The 19,786-nt window shown below is 44.4% G+C and overlaps 1 protein-coding gene across 1 annotated transcript in view; it reads left to right on the top strand.

Annotated features, from left to right (window-relative positions):
- The window catches only part of Oseg2 (intraflagellar transport protein Oseg2), a 104,847-nt gene that overhangs the window by 14,426 nt on the left and 70,635 nt on the right, over positions 1-19,786 (top strand). The window contains exons 3-6 of the mRNA XM_070522457.1: positions 7,086-7,198; positions 10,047-10,152; positions 11,214-11,293; positions 17,080-17,167. Of these exons, the coding sequence (XP_070378558.1) occupies positions 7,086-7,198; positions 10,047-10,152; positions 11,214-11,293; positions 17,080-17,167 (387 nt within the window). The remainder of the gene's footprint in view (positions 1-7,085; positions 7,199-10,046; positions 10,153-11,213; positions 11,294-17,079; positions 17,168-19,786) is intronic.

The following is a 19,786-nucleotide window of genomic DNA, read 5'->3' as shown; positions in this document are numbered from 1 at the left end:
TCACGCTACCTGGCCCGAAATTTCCATTGACAAGACTGGCGTGATGAAAGTGGTGACGTCAAAATAATCCCTGTTGCCTACTCGGGAGCATCCCCATTCGATTCTATGGCAGTCGGGCCAGGTAACATGACGTCATGGATTGGAGTGAGAAGGCCTTGCGCTATCTATAGGTGGCGTTGAATCAGCTGCGCCAGTAGCGACGTAGTTGCTTTCCGTCGCAGCCTAGCGCGCGCGCAGCAGTTTCTCTCCAGTTCCGAAAGGGGTAGGCCATGCGTCATACGTACTACTTAGGAGCAGGCAGCTTTCGATCAGCAACGCCGCGAGTAGAACCGGGAACGAGCGCGTCTACGCCGTGCCGATGCCACAGCACGGGCACAAGAACAGGCTCGTGCAGCCGAGCGCAAGCAGCAATTGCTTACCGGCAACCTATCAAGCCGTCGTTTAATGAACCGTCGGTATTAACCCGGTGATAAACACCGGGGCCGCACGTTTCAGCTTCGCTAGTTAACCATCTGTACGGAGTGCTTGGGTGGATTTTTCTTTTTTCTTTTTGCATTATGGGGGCCCGATTTTTGTGCCTCTTTTCCTGGCTGAGTTTATGGCATTCATTCTAACATCACGTAATTTAGACCATTCAACTAGAAAGTTCCTATTCATATTGACTCACTATCTGTATGTTCTTCCCTTACCGCGTCTAGTGCTTCGCCCATGCTAATACTCTCTCACTTGCTAGTCCCTATCCATCTGAAATGTGTTTGTTTGATTTGGGTACCCGGTCAGAAAGGTTTTCTTTTAAATAAAACTGCTGATTCACTGGCAAGGAAGTTCCTTTTATGCCCAGTCCTTCCTGTTCTATATACAACTGACAGCACACATCCCGGTGGCTAGATTTTGGAAACGTTCGATTATGAAATCCTTATTAGACTCAGTACTGACTGCTTCTCCAAATATAAGCGCCTGGTATTTCCGTGGCGTAGCGAATACTGCAACACAAGGATGCTTGAGGCCTCGCGCACAAAATTACGCTGCCGCACTCCCTCCCTGAACTTCTACTTTCATATAGGTCGGCTTGGTGCCCTACCCTCTCTGCTCTTTTCGTAATGAGGAAGAAACAATTCATTACTTCCTTCTAGCTTGTCGCCGCTTTACTGCGACGAGAAAAATAATATTGAAACTAGCTCTTCGGAGACTTGGCCTGGACTTAACGGAACCTGTTATTCTTTCGTTTTGAGCCTCCACTCTGTGTTTCAGTCACATGGTTCTTTACTCCGCTCTCCAAAAACTTATGGAATCCAACCGAATGCTGTGTTAAAATTGTATCTTTTCTTCCTTGGTGTACTTTTAAATGATTGATTATTCATTCGATCTGATGCCACTGATTATATTTCAACAGATAATTTCACCTTCTTCGACACGAAGTCCATAGAAATTCTGGAATTATTCTTCATTATAAATTGGAATAATCCACCCATTTCTTGGCCAATCCCCCATAGTAGGTAAGAGCCACATGCTCGATCGGAAACAACAACAGCGACTATGGCGATTACGACAAAAGCTATGGAAGGCCTAACATGAAGCCTGTCTGACGCTGATACCATTTGACGCTGACGCGCCAAATGGTATACAGCTTTTCAATTCTCTTGCGAGTTCCACTGTTAGTTCGCAGATTCCTGCTCACCACATTACATCGAACGCTGAGCAGCTGATAATTATTTGCCTGTTATTGTAAAAAACTCCGAAAATACAAGGCCATCAACTTCAGCTCAGCAGAGCGACAATGGGTGCTTCTCTGGATCAGCGTCGGAAAACAACCAAAATGTAGAAATGGATCATCGGACGCTTAAACGCACAAGATCCCCTAATGGTAATTCTCCGAACTCCCTCCCGCACTAAAAAACAATGTTTGTTAAATATAGTCTTTCGAAGACTTATGCTAACGCTAATTTTTCCTGCTCTGTCCCTCAATCAAAAACCGAAAAGTATGGTGAAGACAGTCTTTCGAAGACATATTCTTTATAAACAGAGTATTTTAGAGCAAGCGCTCTCTACTGTAGGCATTAATTCATCCTAGCTTCTTAACGATATTACAATGGAACTTCCGTTCCATTATTTCCGCTGCAACAGATTGTTCACAGTTTTCTCCTGACATTCAGGAGGCCTGGCTCTCAAGTGGCCAAGATTTTCACACTGGAAATTATCATTTATTTCGATTGGACCGTCCATCGAGAGATGGAGGACTTGATTCTTCATATCATCTAAAATGTGCCACAAACCAAAAATATACAATTGGTATACATCTGCGGGGTGCGAGATATTAGCAATAGATATAACTATTCATGGGTGTTTCCCATTTTCCTTGGATGATGTATACTTTCCCGCTGTTGTTCAGGACATTCGCTACCTTGATACCGTTGTGAAATCTCGTAGGAAAGGAAGTGTGGTTGCCGGGTACTTTAATTCGCATCATGTGTCTTGGGGTTTCAAAACGGACTCATGTAGAAAACAATTGTAGGATTAGGCAATTAATCTTTTTTTTTGTTTGAACACGAAAGCAGTTACGTTTATTCAAAGCCTTTCTAAATCAGCATTATATGTAACATTTGCCACTTCGAGGATTCCCGTCACTTCTTGGTCTACTGTCGACTCCGCCTCAAACAGTGACCATCTACCTGTTATGATTGATATCGTATGCCCTCTTATTTCTATAGAGTCTCTAGCGCGTACTTTTGTCAGTTACAAGAAATTCCAGAGTGTCTTGAAAACAGACCTCAATTCTCAGACAACCATGCCGAATGACATCAAATCCATGAGTATTTGCTCTGTTTTAAAAAGTACCGTTAAAGAATTTCAGTTTAATGTTAAGATGGCTAAAAGTACTTCCTCTCCTTGGTGGAATTCGGAGCGCACGCGGGAGTATAAGCGACGAAAAGCCGCTTGGAAAAAGCTACTTTACAAGCAGTGTCCGAATAGCTTGAAGGATTATAAGTTCGCATCTGCTACATTCAAAACAGGAGTGTCGAATGCCAAGGAGGAGTATGAGGAGAAACATCGTGACTTTCTCTCTAACCCCAGTAACAAAAAAGCACAGTTCAGATTCCTTCGTTATCAAAAGTTCATTCCAAAACCAGCGAATACTACGTTTGTAATTATTTCGCCCCGCCAGACAGCTGGTTCTTTAGAATTCATAGGAAAGGGCTTAGAACAACCCTTAACATCAGTTTTGCCGAATGGGCCCTTAAGGTCTCCCGTCGCGGATGACCTTGTGGAAGTCAGTGTCTGAGATTTCCAATATCATTATATCTTTGCCTGCCTTAGCCCCGGGTCCCGATGGCATTTCCAATGCGGTGCTAAAAATGTTTGTAATCTGCTACACACGGTGACTTATTCTCTAAGAAATGTTTGGATTCCTCCAGAATGGAGGACAGCCAAAATAATTTCGCTACTTAAAAAAACAGTGAGCTGACTACAATTTTGACAATATTAGATCTATTTCTATAACATAAAATATGGTAAACCCTATTGAAAGAATTTTATATAACCGCATGAAGGGATCATATATCTGAAAATGCCTTGCTAAGACCAAGTCACATAAGCTTCCGGCCTGGTCTAACCATTTGGTGTGCGCGTATGTAGACTTGGAAAGCCGTATCCAACTTGCTCGGCATAGGGACTAATTTAGTATTTAATGACTCCTGACACAGCGAAAGCTTATATATATATATATATATATATATATATATATATATATATATATATATATATATATATATATATATATATATATATAGTCATATAATGAGAAGCCAACAAACACTGACACCAAGTACAACATAGGGGAAATTGCATGTGCTTAATAAATGAAATAAAGTAATGATAAATTAATGGAAATTAAAGTGGATGAAAAAACAACTTGCCGCAGGTGGGAACCGAACCCACAACCTTCGCATGTCGCGTGCGATGCTCTACCAATTGAGCTACCGCGGCGGCGTTTCCCCATCCACTTTCTTGGGTATTTATGTGTACTAGTAGAACCCTGGGAGTGTTAGCCAGCGCCCCCACTCACAGACCTTGGCGGCGGACGTGGAACGTCTTTTTTGCCGCAGGCGTCACGAGAACGTGAACTTTTTCGGGTGAAGGCAACTGGTCAATAAACCCACATATGCTACCTAAAGGCATCAATGTTGCCGGATTCGAGACCCTCGTTATGTAATAAACGAGAAGAAAGGGGGTTAACCGAGGGACCCGATAATTATTAGTCATATAATGAGAAGCCAACAAACACTGACACCAAGTACAACATAGGGGAAATTGCATGTGCTTAATAAATGAAATAAAGTAATGATAAATTAATGGAAATTAAAGTGGATGAAAAAACAACTTGCCGCAGGTGGGAACCGAACCCACAACCTTCGCATGTCGCGTGCGATGCTCTACCATTGGTAGAGCATCGATGTGCGATGCTCTACCATTGGTAGAGCATCGCACGCGACATGCGAAGGTTGTGGGTTCGGTTCCCACCTGCGGCAAGTTGTTTTTTTCATCCACTTTAATTTCCATTAATTTATCATTACTTTATTTCATTTATTAAGCACATGCAATTTCCCCTATGTTGTACTTGGTGTCAGTGTTTGTTGGCTTCTCATTATATGACTAATAATTATCGGGTCCCTCGGTTAACCCCCTTTCTTCTCGTTTATATATATATATATATATATACATATATATATATATATATATATATATATGCGTGCGTGTGTGCGTCTGTGCGCGCGTGTGTGTGTGTGTGTGTGTGTGTGTGTGTGTGTGTTTATTTTCCCAACAGTTTCGGTTGGGGGCCCGACCTTCTTCCCCTGAAAAAGGCCTTGTGTCGCCCCGTTCTGCGTAATTAATATATCATGCAACCTGCACATCTCATAAGTATCTCTAACACACAGAGACCGCTTAATGAAGTAGCGCATCATATCGAATGACTCCTTTAATTTTCTTAAATTGGGCTGGCCCATTGTTGGGCACATGGGTGAGTGAAGCTTCGATTCTGCTGAATCAAACCATAAATCACTGTAGATAAAACCTGGAAGCATAATATCTGCTCATAGGTATCTCCGAAGCACACAGACTTCGAAGCAAAACGCCACACTGTACGTGACACCATTGGACCACCGTTTCACGCGTTGGATGAAGGCTATTCCGATTCCTGACATTACAGCCGAAACTGTTGCCCGTGCTTTCGTCAGCCACTGGCTATGCCGCTTCGTCGTGACATCCTCCATCACAACGCATAGATGAAGCCAATTTGAGTCCGCATTATTCGCCAGTCTGACAAAGCTCATAGGCATTTCGCGCATCAGGACTACAGCCTGCCATCCGACGAGCAATGAAATGATTGAGAGATTCCACCGGTCATTAAAAACAGCACTCATGACAAGTCAACATCACTCGTGGGTGGAAGCATTGCCCATCGTGCTCTTGGGCATACGCACGGCATTCAAAGCAAACATCGGCTGCAGCGCTACAGAACTTGTTTACGGCACGACGCTACGTCCGCCCGGTGAGTTCTTCGCGTCGGGCCAACACCTAGCCCACATTCCTGCCGGCGACTAGGCATCTCGCCTCCGTAACATCACGAAGGAGCTCTTACCTACACCTCCGTGACAGCCCACATAAACGAGAACACATGTGAGCAGCGAACTCCAGTCCTGCAGTCGCGTATTAAATTTCTGCGAAACGATGCAGTACGACGACCGCTGCAAGCACCATACGATGGGCTATTCAAGGTTTTCCGCCATGGTCGGAAGATGCTTACCATTGAAATACGCGGCCGCCGGGAAACGGTATAATTGTACCGAGTAAAACCGGCATACATGGAAACCGAACAGTCCGCGACAGCTAGCTGCGCCCTTCGCCTGCAACCCGCAGAGAAGCGCCTGATACCAATCCAGTGGATTCCAAGACGATAAAGCCTCATGCGACTGATAGCTACCGCACACGCAGTGGCAGACGGACGAAACCACCAAATCGCCTCCTCCTCTAGCCGCCCTGAATTTCATTTCGTTCCAGCTCTCAGGCTACATCTGTTCACGCTATAAGCGGCTGTAGCCTGAGCAGATGTTTATAGTGCTGCAAGTGCTACTGTGCTGTGCGGGGACGGTATGCGGTGACAGTGACCGACTGTGATTGTATGTCCATGCTCCTTCCTTTATTTATCTCTACTTTGCTACCACTTTACCTCCCCCTACCCTCTCACCCCAGCGTAGGGTAGAAAACCGGATTTTCCCATCTGGTTAGCCTTCCTGCCTTTCTCCTTTCTTCTGTCTCTCTCTTCTGCTCTCAATGGGGGGGAGTAAACTCGGAATGCACCATGAGGCAGCCGTGGCGCTGCCAGCGCGAGGATTGAGGGAAAGGGAAACCAGCGTCTCGAGAAAGCGCCAGCAGAAAGAAAATAATAGAGTTGTCATCGAGATATCGGGACGCACGCTTGTCTCTTCGTTCCGCGCATATCCTTACAAAGCTTCGCTTCACACAGATTCCATCATGTGCGTTGCATCCGTATCATTTTGTCGTTCTAGTATAAAATTTTCGCTTCAAAATCTTAGCTCCCAGGTCAACATCGTCAATTCGCGCCTGTTGTTCAGCGTACACGAATAGCTGAATTTCACGTCATGACAGCTCGCAATAAGTAATTGGGAGCTGCAGCCGACGTTGGTCACATGTCAACGAGAAAGAGACAATAATTTTTTGTCCATAGCCGTACACTTCATAACACAACATCGGCTGTTGAAACCCTCATTGCCAAGCGACGCAATAATTTGTAGACCTGCAAATTTCGAACCAATTAAGAGTTTTGTGTTCAGAGATGTTGAACTCATGGGCATTTTTCGCAAATGGCGCAAGTAAGGAGCCTTGATCTACATTACCTAACGCAATATCACAGCTGTTTTGCCGTAGCTATACGATCGGTCACCCACATTGCGCACATGGCCGGGTGCTTCGTTTGCAAACTGCGTCCTGAATTCCGTCCCTTTTGACACCGTGGCGTTTCCCAGCTTCTCTCACTGTCGGCATCGGTTATTTTCTTTTATCCGCAGTACGGGAAGAAGAGCTACGTGGTCAAGGCCATTTGCTTCTCTCCAGATTCTGCCAAGTTGGCCGTTGCCCAAACTGACAGCATCATCTACGTTTACAAAATTGGAGAAGATTGGTAAGAAGTATATATACCTAAATGTTAAAGCATTTTGACAACCTGCCTTGCGGCCGTGTTTTCTGACTGTGTTCTGTGACCTTGCCCACCCAGGGTGTATGTGACAGGGTTCAAGGTGGGAGATATTTATTTATTCAAATAACCCACCGGCTCCTTTACATGGGAGCATAGTGTGAGTCGGACAATATACATGGAAATCGCAAAAGCATAAGAGCAAATACAACGATTGAAGAAAAATGTTATGCAATTGTTAGCGACAAACACCAGACATTATGCTCTTAAAATCAAGGAAAGCAGTTATACAAAATTTAGATTTTAGAATGCGGCTATATCAAAACGGAACACAGCTTGGCTCAGAACTAAACAAGAGCGCAGTTTCATACATGTAATACAACATTAGAAAACGCTTTGTTTTGTTAACAGCTCATAAAAACAAAGGTATTAGGTAAGTATGGCGGTTATCCTGTCTCTAAATGCGTTAGTACCTCTCGTGTTTGTGACGTCATCAGGAAGGCCATTCCAATTGCTTATGGCACGCGGGACAGCGGACATGTTAAATGATTTAGTTTGACCAAAATGCGCCGAAAGCTACTGCGATTATGAAAACAATGTGGAACACGGCATGGCGGAGACAAGGGCAGCGTGTTTCTATGAGGACTGAACACCATTCTATGAAATAAACGAAGCAGTGCAACCGTTCGACATGTCCGCAATATAATGATTTTGCTGGCTAAACTCTATTGTGGCTCACTGTGGCAGGCTTTTCAAGAAAACAAAATTGGCTCTCTCCAATACAGCGATTTCGAAAGAAGAGTTGACTGCGAACGTGCGTATCTCCCCTGCCCGAAGTTTTGTTCCTTCTCGGGTGAAGGTGTGACTAGTTTTGCACGACTGACAAGCCAAATTACAAGGTGATGCAACGCTGAAAGGTGCTCACCAGTATTAGGAAACCCTTAGTCTCAAGGCTATATCACACCAGCATGGTGGCTTACCAACCGCTAAGTGGTGATTATCTGTCGCACTGTTTACGAAAAACAAAGCGCCGAAATAGGAGTTGACAGACGTTAGGTCGAAAAGTGCAACGTCACACTCACTTTAACAATATCAATCTACGGAACATGCATGCAAATACGTGTGCTTAAGAAATAAATGTATCCAGCGCACCAAGTTCTTTAACTACAGCACTCAGCGACAGCCAGTGCGCATTGAGTAGCATTACGCTGGACGACGTAACTGCCCCTCCACAGTTAACGCACGTACATGCTCTAGCTCGTAATCCTCGTACGTTGTTTTACTTACCTCATCGCCAGTGTGCTCTTTTCACTCCGACAGAACACAACTCGCGAATAAGCAGTTCCAGTCAAGCCCACCAGTCCCCCCCCCCCCCCCCCGAAAATTCTCGCATGCTGCACTGTGTGCACCAGAAGCCAAATGCGTATTTAGATTTTATTTTATCTTATTTTAGTAACATTTTCTGGGCCGAAAGCATTATTCAGCCATTCTTACATTTGGTTAAATATGTCATTATACAACGTTAGGTAGTCGAATTATGTGTCAATCACCTATACAAAAATAATTTATTTAGTACGCAACGTTAACTAGAGCGGAACGAAAGAACTGATGGTTGGTGATGACAAATGTGGATCCGGAAAGATGGCTTCAGTCGAGCCATGTTCTGGGGATAAAAGATTCACCGCAAGAGTTGGTTAGACATTGCATAACCTCCACTTTTCTATATGGTCAATACTTGTCGAGACGTAAGAAGGTGGTGTGGTAAGACTGCTCTAGAGAGAGGGAATGTGGTGATAAATTTTGTGAAATAGGCACACATTAAAATATTTTCAGCTTGAAGCAAGAGATGAAAGCTGCAGTGATGTTTTCATGGTGCTTAGGATTACGTGACGGTTGTAGTCTTGAAGAACGGAGTGAACGGAATTAATTTAGACAAGTTCCAGAGCCTTAATTAATTTGTCAATGATAAGGTACCATACCGCTTCGGCGTTTTCGAGTTTGCTGCATGTTAGTGAGTATTATACAAGTAGGTTTGACGAGACATGCGGAATAGAACTTATGGCGGATGTATGCTAACGAACGTGTAATATTACTAGTTGTGTTATTGATTTAATGGAACCAAGTTAGAGATGAGGAGATATGTACACCCAGGTAACGGTAGCTGATAGACTGTATAGCGGTATTGTTGAGTAATTAAATGAGAGGCGAAGAGCAAACTTGTGAGATACATAATACCCTACATTTAGAAGGACTTAGTTCCATTTGCCAGGTCACGCACTACGATATGCTCGGCCTGTAATTTTGGGCTGAATAAAAGTCTTGCACTACTACTACTAACGTCAGTTCCATTTTGTAGGCCATGATTCCTCTTGATGGACACGCGAAACTCGAAAGCAAAGTTTTCGGCGAACAAGAGTGACAATTGAAGCCGCATTATTATGCGGAGAAACCAGATAGTGGATTCTGAAACACGCTCACTGTATAACTGATGATTATAATTTGCGAATTTTGACTGAGCTTGACGTCTTTATGGACTTTCCTCGGGATATTGGAGGGTGCTTACGGCCTGCTAGAAATATAAAAATGTGCTTCGAAACTGAAAATATAACATACGTTTCAAAACAAATTTCGTCTAATCGTATATTTCGTTCACCTCTTCTATCTTTATCCAAACCAGCTTTATCTGTTTACAAATATTAATATTAGCTAGTAAGGTTATTATATTACTGATTCAAGCCATGAAAATAACCTTGGTGGGCTCCTTTACAAGGCAGGACGCCCTAATGTGATTTGTGAAAGTACTTGCGTAAATCGTGTCAAAGTCCTTCTCTCGCAGGGGGGAGAAGAAAGTCATATGCAACAAGTTCATCCAGCAGAGTGCCGTCACCTGCATGACTTGGCCTCACCACGGTCCCATCGTATTCGGCCTCGCCGAAGGAAAAGTGAGCTCGCAAGGCTTTTCACTATTGCGCTGCGCGGAGTGTTACGCAATCTGGGCAAATGATAATGAGCACGTGCAACTCTTGATAACGCCGTGACGATCCTCAGCGCGAGCATGCACGAGTGGTATGTTATGACCACGACTGCCTACAACGCCGGCCAGCGTATCCTCTTGAAATGCCGCAAAATGCGACCGCATGAAAGCATCAGACACGGCGATAACGGCAGCGCGATTTTTTTTTTTTTAAATGAGAAAGTAGGAGAAATATTTGCGTTCACGGGTATAAAGTTTGTAAACAGGGATAAGGTACCTCAGAAAGACTGGCCAAGGTATAAGGTGCCTCAGAAAGGCTGGCCAGAAAGGCACCTTATCCCTGTTTACAAACTTTTATACCGTGCACAGTGTGCTATTCTATCTGTCAGCCCTTTTCTTGATTTTGGACTTGCGTGCACGGGGGATGGCGAAGCACGGAGAGAGCAATAATCGCGTGGTATGTTCAATGCGATATGTTTAATTATATTTCTTTCTCGATTCCTTTAGCTGAACAGCTGTACGCTTTGTAAACTTTGTGACCACTCGAGTGCAACCTTGCGCTGATGGACTTTGTCCATGAAGGAGCTAGCGACAGCCAAGCTACGGTAACGTGGAACCTCTCCCCTTCAGTTAATTACAGTACTTAAGCTTGAAGTATCCCAAGTGGTAATCACATCAAACTGGCGTTCTGGAAAAAAATAAAAAATAAACGCGAGTGCGCGCTTCGTTTGCGTGCTCGTTCGCGATGCAGGAAGCTTAGATATCGAGGCACCTGCAATCAAGTACTTAGCGTTGTGGGCAAGTGATCTTGTAGCACCAGGGAGAGCTTTGGCCTTGACAGCAGAAGGCAACGAACCCGAAGGATGGCTGCCGCGCACGCATGCTCAACGGGCCTAACTTAATTTTTGTGTGGATGGAGTCGAGAGTTTGTCGGTTTTCTTAAGCGCGTCCGAAGTCGTCGCTTGCCACTTTGTTTGAATTTCGAGTCTGGCACGGGCGGCAGGTTGACACGTTCGTTCCCGCTCGCAGGTGCGGAGCGCCAACGTCAAGACCAACAAGTCGTCGACGTTGTATGGCACCGACTCCTACGTTGTCTCCGTGGTCAGCAGGTGAGAAAGCACGCGGCTCGCAAGTATACATTGCGCAGCCTATTTTGTGCGCTGAGAGAACGCGGTGGGGTACGGACACGCAGACGATAATCCCTAAGCAGGAATCAGATGCTTTGGAACCTCCTTCTGTAATTTTTTTTATTCGTGAAATAAACACTTATTGAGTGAAACTCCTTTGTGGGAGAACTGAACCCACGGAATGAAGTACCACAACTCGGCTATGGCGATAGTGCTATTACGGTGGTCGATCGTCAAGTCAATTTACGTGGTCTACACGAGGATCCTGCGTGTACATAAGCTCCTCGATTATAAACAAGGGATACACTGGGATAGAGAATGAATAAAAAGTCGTGTTAGAACATGGCAGCTGCGTAGGCAAAATGAATAGACTGAAACTGACTCAGCGCTTGATTATTTCTGTTATTAATATTTTTTTCGCTACACACCCCTTCAAGTCAGGTCGACGCACTTTTCAGTTCAACACACTGCACAGTCCCGCTCAAAAGCATCAATGCTTTGGCAGACTGGCAAAATATTGTGTTTGTATATTATATGTTCTAATAAAGAAAGAAAGAAGAAAAGAAGGAAAGGTATTCATACGCAAGAAGTTTAGATGTTGGCGTCAACGTATCAGTCTTGCCTTCCGACAGAATAATTGTCATTTAAGTTGCGCTAAACACGCTCGCGAGCTCATTAGTGTGTGTAATCGAATGGGGGACAGCTGTCTTTTTTGCAAGTAGCGGCATGGATGGCAGCAGAGTGGCATCTTCGGGGCGTCACGTTTTGAAACTTGTTTTTTAGGGCGCTGTAGCGCTTCCCAAGTAAACTGCCGGCTATTGGCGGCGAGGAGTTACGGAGTCGCCATCTATCGGAAGCGCCTCGCTGGCGTAGTATGAGGGATCACGCGGCGCGCTCCTCATAGGTTTTGCTGTCAGCGCTCACTGAAAATACCATGCACGACCTCTCCCAGATATTTCTGTACGTACTTTCGAAACGAGAAAAGTTTTTTATTGTCTAGATAATAATCTTGGGCAAACTGAAAGCACAGAATCGTTTACAGACGCTATCTCTTTACCGATTACATACAGTGAACGCCACTGCGCGCGGTCGCCGCGATGGTCTCCCGAACCGCCTTCTTGCGTGAAAGGTAGGTAAACGCTGAGAGCAAACTATGTGAAATACGTTCTTATAGTGTTTGTATAACTAAATGGAGGGTAATAGAATGAAGCCTCAATGCAGCGGTCGCACAGATTCGCAGTGACCGACTGCGCGTCTGCATACTTGTCCGCGCACCGTTTCGCTTTCGCCGCGTGCGCGTTTTCGCACCGTGTCATGAGCTTTAGGCAGCAAAAAATGAGCATTTTACAGTATACAAGCAACCATTGTTGCTTGCGCGCTATCAGAGCTGTTCAAAAATAATTTCATTGTAGATACTTCGACGCCTACGGGGACTGTGATGTGCCGTAGCGACGATTCAATCTTTTTCTTTTTCTTCTAAATTCTTGGACGTTTCAATATCCAGTGTAATCCAGTGCATTAGTTCGTAACACAAACATGATCATATGCCATGCTTTTTTTAATGTGCTTCTTACCGCTCCCTTTTCACTCCAGTGAACTTGCCAGTATCTATAGCATCGACAAATTCATAGACCAAATCGTCATGACATTAGTCGAGCAGTGGACTCGAGCGAGCGTCTCAATGCGCGTTTTCCGAACATCGCAGACCCGGCGCTGTAGCAGAAATCTTCCTCGCGTCTGTGCTTGCTGCATACCCGAGTTGTAGCCGACGACTGTTTGTCGCTTTTGTGTTTCGCGAACCAAGCTTCACGCAGCTTCTTGTCCTGCGGCTACGTGGGAATAAGGCTGACACCGGGCTCCGTTGCGTACGTCCGGCACTGCGGCACCGAGCAGTAGTCTACCATGTTGCGCGCCTTCAAAGGCAGCCACTACTTACTGTAGTGCTTTCAAGCGTTGTAAAGGAGACACATTAAGCGGGAAAATCTCGCCACTAAATGAGGACCACAGCGTACGAGGGAATTTAAACTCTCGCCACTAAATGAGGACCACAGCGTACGAGGGAATTTAAACTCTCGTTTTCAGCTCGCTTCGGCGCTCCCGAAGCAGCCGACGCGGCCGCTATGTCCACGTGATACCTAATAGGACATCACGCCGACGGTGGCGCCAGCTTTTCCAGTGGTGGAGCTCGAGGCCAGTAGCGACAATTCCAAAATCTAATACAGGAATCGTAACCAACGCCCAGTCCTACGCGAAGAGCCCTTCTCGAAGCAAAAGAAATACGTGATATTACAGCTTGCCGGCGGCAAAGGCAAAAGTTGAAACAAGGGCCGCTGGTATTCTCCACTACCCTTCCGCTACAGAAAGCATCGTCCCCAAGCTGTAAGCTCAAGCTGTAAGCTCAACCCAAGCTGATAATGTTAGCATTTGCGAGGCTTAACTCTCGTTCTGGTTTCCAAAACTTTATTTAGCCTTTCTCTTCTCAGAAAATTTCCTTGACTGATGTGTTATGTTTTTGCTCCAGGAACTATCCCGGCGGCTTTCATGAGTGCTCATAAATATAGGCTAGATCATACGATTCCTCGTTCCTTAGCTATTCTCGGTTGTTTCACACATTCTAACGGCACGCCATAAGCTTAATTCGCTTTCTCGTTGCGCGTTTGAAAGCAGCAGATATTTCCCTTGTTCGCCAACCAAGAGATATTGGCTTCAATAATGAACGCTTTTATTAGCCGCAGGAGGTACCAACTTGCCAGCACGGAGCCCTGCGAGTTATGGCTAAGAAAACAGTTATTTTCGCTCTCTAACTGTTGCTTATGTACGGGGCGACCATTTTTAATTTCTATGGAATTTTTAAAATCGCCTGTGGCAGATAGCATAATTCTTGTCCTTGAGCTAGATTATTCAAGGAGGTGACATTACTAGCACGAGAAATGGAAACACGTATTTAACTAACTGCGAAAAAATCACTAATTCTTAATTAATTACTTTACGGCACATCTTTCAATTTACGAATTGTAGCCGGTGAGCGTGCAAAACGTATCCACTTGAAATGAATTTCCAGGATGACACCAGTTTCGAGATATTATTTCCTAAAGTGTGGGGCGAAATACATGGGCGTTCCAGCCACGTTTGTGCTTCAGTGCATACAAGAACGTTTCATTAAAATTGTAAGTGGAACAGCAGTGCATTGTTACGGCGAGTTTGATGGTGCATGTCTTCAAACTGGCGTCAGCCTGGAAATTGATTCCAAGTGGATACGCTTTGAAAACTCACTGGCTACAATTAGTAAATTGCAATATGTGCCGTAGAGTAATTCATTAGGAAGTTCATTAGTGGAATTATGTTAATTAGTTGAATATGTGTTTCGATTTCTTGTGCTAGTTAAGTCAGCCTCTTCGAATAATCCAGCTTAAAGACAAGAATTATGCTATCTGCCACAGGTGATCTAAAACTTACATAAAACTTAAAAATGATCACCCTGTAGAATGGAATTCACTAATTCACGTTCGTTTCAACAAAACCTCAAATTTACTAACCTTTGTCGCAACAGAGAGTGGGGTGGAGGTGTCATTATTGAAAACATCGATAGTTCTAATTGTCAAGCAAGCTAAGGAATTGCCAGGTTACACGTTCTCCCAAGCTCAATCCTGTTTAACTTATGAGTATAACAAGGGGAACTTAGTGATTTATACATTGGTTAGTGGCTATGGTGTTAGGCGGCTAAGGACGAGATCGCGGGATCGAATCCCAGCCACGGCGGCCGCATTTGAATGGGGGCGAAATGCGAAAACACCCGTGTACTTAAATTTAGGTGCAGTTAAAGAACCCCAGGTGGTCAAAAGTTTCGGAGTCCCCCATTACGGTGTGCCTCTTAATCAGATAGTGATTTTGGCACGTAAAACCCCATATTTCTTTTTTCAAAAGCCTAAAGGTGGCTTCTCCTTTTATTATATAACTACGTGGCAAAGCATGCTCTGCCGGAGACTATGCTCCCTCTTGGCTTGAAATTGGACTGGTTAAACTCTGCAAATTAAATTCCACTGATTAAACGTACTGCTTGCCAACGAATTTAATAAATATAGCTATTTTATTAAACCAACTTAGTTTATTAAATTTGTTTATTACTATTGGTTTACTGATGGGTTCATCATTGTGCCGAGCATGCAGTGCAATACCGTAATGTATTCAATTCGGATCGTCTGCACTAGCTCGAGTCCGAAGTGGGATTAAATAGCTTCAGTTTGATCATGCGCGCCCGCTCATGCGCATGTGTTCATGCTTTCTGTTGCGCTGTAACATGAACTTTTCTGCAGACACCTGCAAAAATTTGAGCACTTGGTCACTGCAATTTATTGACTGAGATGAGGGAGTGTCGCTACGCAAGACACACATATAACAGTCCGCAGGTAGCCGAGTTGAATGAATTCTGTGGTATTACGTGCCAAAACGACGATTTGATTATGAGGCACGCCGTAGTGGGGGCCTCTGGATTAATTCTGAATTAAGTCTTTAACTTGCCCCCACTGCACAGGACGCGGTTGTTTTTTGCATTTGGGCTCCATCAAAATGCGGCCGCCGCGGCCGGGATTTGATCCCACGATCTCATGCTTAGCAGCTCAGCACCATAGCCACTAAGCCACCGCGGCGGGTGGGCCGAGTTAATAGGTGATTCGGCCAAATTTACAAAGCTCTTAAGTTTCCCGATCCAAAATTGCTACTGGGATAAGTTACTTTCTCGTAGAATAGGTATGAGATCATCTTTAGGAAGAGCGACAGTAATATGTAACGACATACCAAATGTGTGACGAAGACGAGCATGCTCGGGATGATTCAAAATGAGCTACAAAGACGAAAAGGGGCGACCGCACAAATTAGCACCATCGACGCTTCTGCTTCCGCACGAAAGCATTGCTTGAGGCTATCGTGTGGGAACCCAGCCCGTCATTACTGCTTGTAGTCGCTGTAATTGTGATCATCGTTTATGGTCATACGTAGACACTGCGGCATCGTAGGGAAAATGACACGTGCTGCAGCCGACCCCGGAGAGCAGCTTCTTGAAGTGCAATAACGGTTGTTCGCTTTCGGTCGCAACTCGACCATACTAATATCGCTTATCGAATGAATTTCTATTTCAACGGCGTCCGAGTGTATCATGTTTCTTCTGCTGGCGTTGTCACGCATAATGAACTCAACCGTTTCACAAAAAACGCTGTCGCCGTCTCTCGTTCCATGCAGATTTGAGAACATTCCAGCTCGGCGCTTCAAATATATAGAAATATCGCATGTGAGACCAGCGTGTAACCATCACCGTCATCTGAAAAAAGAAAGCGAAAACATTGATAGTTGTTTACGCATCGGACACAGTTCAGCATTTTTCGGCAGATGTTACTTCGTAATATTTAGGTGAGAGGAAGCACAGATTGTGGCAGTACAGCTGCGTCGCATGCACAATGTTGCGACATACAACGTTGAACTTACGCACGTACGTTCAGTTCACTACGAACGCTTTTCCGTAAAGCGATTACAGTGAGTACTCTGTGAGAGAAAAGTTTTAGGAGAGAAAATGCGCCATGATTAAGTTGTCCAACTAAGTACAAGTGTACCAATAAATTTAATTGCTGAGCCTTTAATTTCCTACACTGAAAGTGTGACAGAAAACAAACGAAAACGCTAGTGCATCTAAATAAAAATGAGTTATATTTGTCTCGAATTTACGCGAGTAAAGGAGTGCACGGCTAATGTGGCACTCTTTTTTCTCCTTTCCACAGTATCTCGGGCAAAGGTATCCTCTCTGGACATGCTGACGGTAGCGTGGTGCGCTACTTCCTCACTGATGACGACAGTGGTGAGGTTCAGGTGAAGTAGCACTTCATGTTTACCATTAGGATTGTTTTAAACCAAGCTTCATTCCTTTGCTCTTTTGCGCGTTCAATGTTAAGGGTATTTTCATTTCTACGAACGCATCCTGGCGCTTACGGGACTCGCGGTCACAGCGACGTCAAGCTGAGCGTGGGCACATAATGAACATGCTGTTTTTGTAATGCTACACAGGAGCAAAAAAAAATAAGGCAATATTAAAACTCTTTGCGAGCGTTTTCTGCTGACTTATAACGACGTGTTATATCAAGTATAGCGTTCCCTTTTTTTCTGACTGACGCAATCACTTCTTCATTTCTCTTCCTGCCCGCCCGTCCGCCCACACGTTTGCACGCACGCGCTCTTGTACGTTTACTTCAGTCAGTTAGTTAGTTAGTTAGTTAGTTAGTTAGTTAGTTAGTTAGTTAGTTAGTTAGTTAGTTAGTTAGTTAGTTAGTTAGTTTAACAGTAAATCGAATTTTAAATTAGCCTCCTGAGCTCATTTTAGTGAGCACGCTTTTCTCGATGGCACCAAAGTCTCGCACTTTAGAGAAAACGCGTGAGTAATTAAACTGTCGGAAAACCACGATAACAATGGTGTTCACGGACAACGTGGAAGGGCGCGCATCCCAAATTTTGAAGTCAGATGCCATATCAATTTGTAGTGAGCACTGAGGTGGAATGGCGCTGCCCCGGCAACATTTCCAGGCAACGTTTGAAGTTTGAAGTTTATTTCGATTTTGACAATACAAGATTGTCATGGCGCCGGAGCAAAAGGCGAGACTATACACGCCTGACTAGGCCCCTGGCGCCACGAGCACAGCAGACAACAGTGCAAAAAAATATGTATACATATATACACATAATACACACATATATACATACTTATGTATACATGTGTATATACGAACGACATAATTATACATACAATAAATCAATGCAGCACAATAAGTATAAATAATGCAAATGAAGAAATAAAGTAGGAACAGAAAGATACAGAAATTCCAAAAGGAAACAAACAGTCTTGCAACGTATGAAATTGCATATCAGTCGACAAACAGAAAAATCAATTAGAAAAAACAGGTGTCAATTGTCGAAAAAATACAGTTTCGATTTCTTTCTGAATATTGAAATAGTTGAGGGAATCTTGCATGATATAAAGTAAAGCATACGTCAGCGACAGTTCCATCATGTTCATGATGCGACGAATGAGGTTTGTCAAAAGGAGGAAATGGAGGAGTGAAGGAGTGAAGGGAGGAAGGAGTCTTCCTGTTTATTCTCAGCGCGTATCAAAACGTGCTTCAAGGCTATTGTGGGGGGCTGGTTGGTAACAATCAGTGTTTTGGCTCCGACCCGGCGCCGTTTACTGTGCGAGATCGCTCTCCAGTCCTTGTGCATACATTATAAGTGTAAGCGGTCTGCGCTACTGCTGCCAAGAAAGAAACATGGATTAAAGTTTAGCGATGAAGCCACTACGCAACTGATGAAGGTGTACTTTTATTAACATGCAGGACAAAACTTGAGCTTTCTTTTTATAACAGTGGCCAGACACGGGCTTACGTTTCCTGCCGTTGGTTCCACGTACGAACTTGCGGGAACAAGTAACGATAACTGTTAGGTTCCTATATATACACGTATGATGTGCTAAAGCTAGCCACCCACATAAGAAGTTCCAGCCCACATGGTAGAAAAAAGAAAGATGGGAGAGGGCGAGGGGAGGCTTAGACTGTCAGATTCCGTGCTTTTCTGGTGTTACAACGCATATCCTAACATTGCAGAATGAAACGAATGGCCGAGTGTTCAAAGATATAACTCCACATGTCTGCAGTGACTACATAATAATAATAATATATGGGGTTTTACGTGCCAAAACCACTTTCTGATTATGAGGCACGCCGTAGTGGGGGACTCCGGAAATTTTGACCACCTGGGGTTCTTTAACGTGCACCTAAATCTAAGTACACGGGTGTTTTCGCATTTCGCCCCCATCGAAATGCGGCCGCCGTGGCCGGGATTCGATCCCGCGACCTCGTGCTCAGCAGCCTAACACCATAGCCACTGAGCAACCACGGCGGGTAGTGACTACATGAAGGCTTTCCCAAGCGTTCTAAAGGCGATAAAAGGGATGATTTGGCTTAGTGCAGCGATTTGGAAGTGTGAATAACGCGGATCGTGCTATATTCCTTTGTGCGCGTCAGCGTCGGAATCACGACGTCGGAAGAGCGTACAAACGAAGAACAGGGAACGAAAATAGCTTTGAACATTTAACTACAAAGCGAGCGCAAAAGATCGATCACTGAACAAAGAACGCAAGCGTTCTGCTCCGTTTTCTTCTCCGTTTCGTCTTTTGTGTTTACACTTTAGTCGATGCTGACCTATACCGTCTCCCCGAACATGCTACGTGAGTGTAGTTTTACTCGCTACTTCAAAGTGACCTGTTGTCAATTCGCTGTGCGCAAAGAAGTAAAATAAAGAGCTCTGAAAGGCAGAATCGCTCAGCTTCGTCACCTTTTGAATGCTGCCAGTGATTTTATCGTTGCAGGAAAACAGCTGGAAGGAACGTTCGATTTTCCGCACTAAATAAAGGAATACTTAATTCGATTTCTATGTGGTTTGTGA

The sequence above is a fragment of the Dermacentor albipictus genome, chromosome 1 (genome assembly GCF_038994185.2).
Source record: "Dermacentor albipictus isolate Rhodes 1998 colony chromosome 1, USDA_Dalb.pri_finalv2, whole genome shotgun sequence".
In the NCBI taxonomy this organism is placed as follows: domain Eukaryota; kingdom Metazoa; phylum Arthropoda; class Arachnida; order Ixodida; family Ixodidae; genus Dermacentor; species Dermacentor albipictus.
This window is presented reverse-complemented; position numbering and strand designations above follow the sequence as displayed.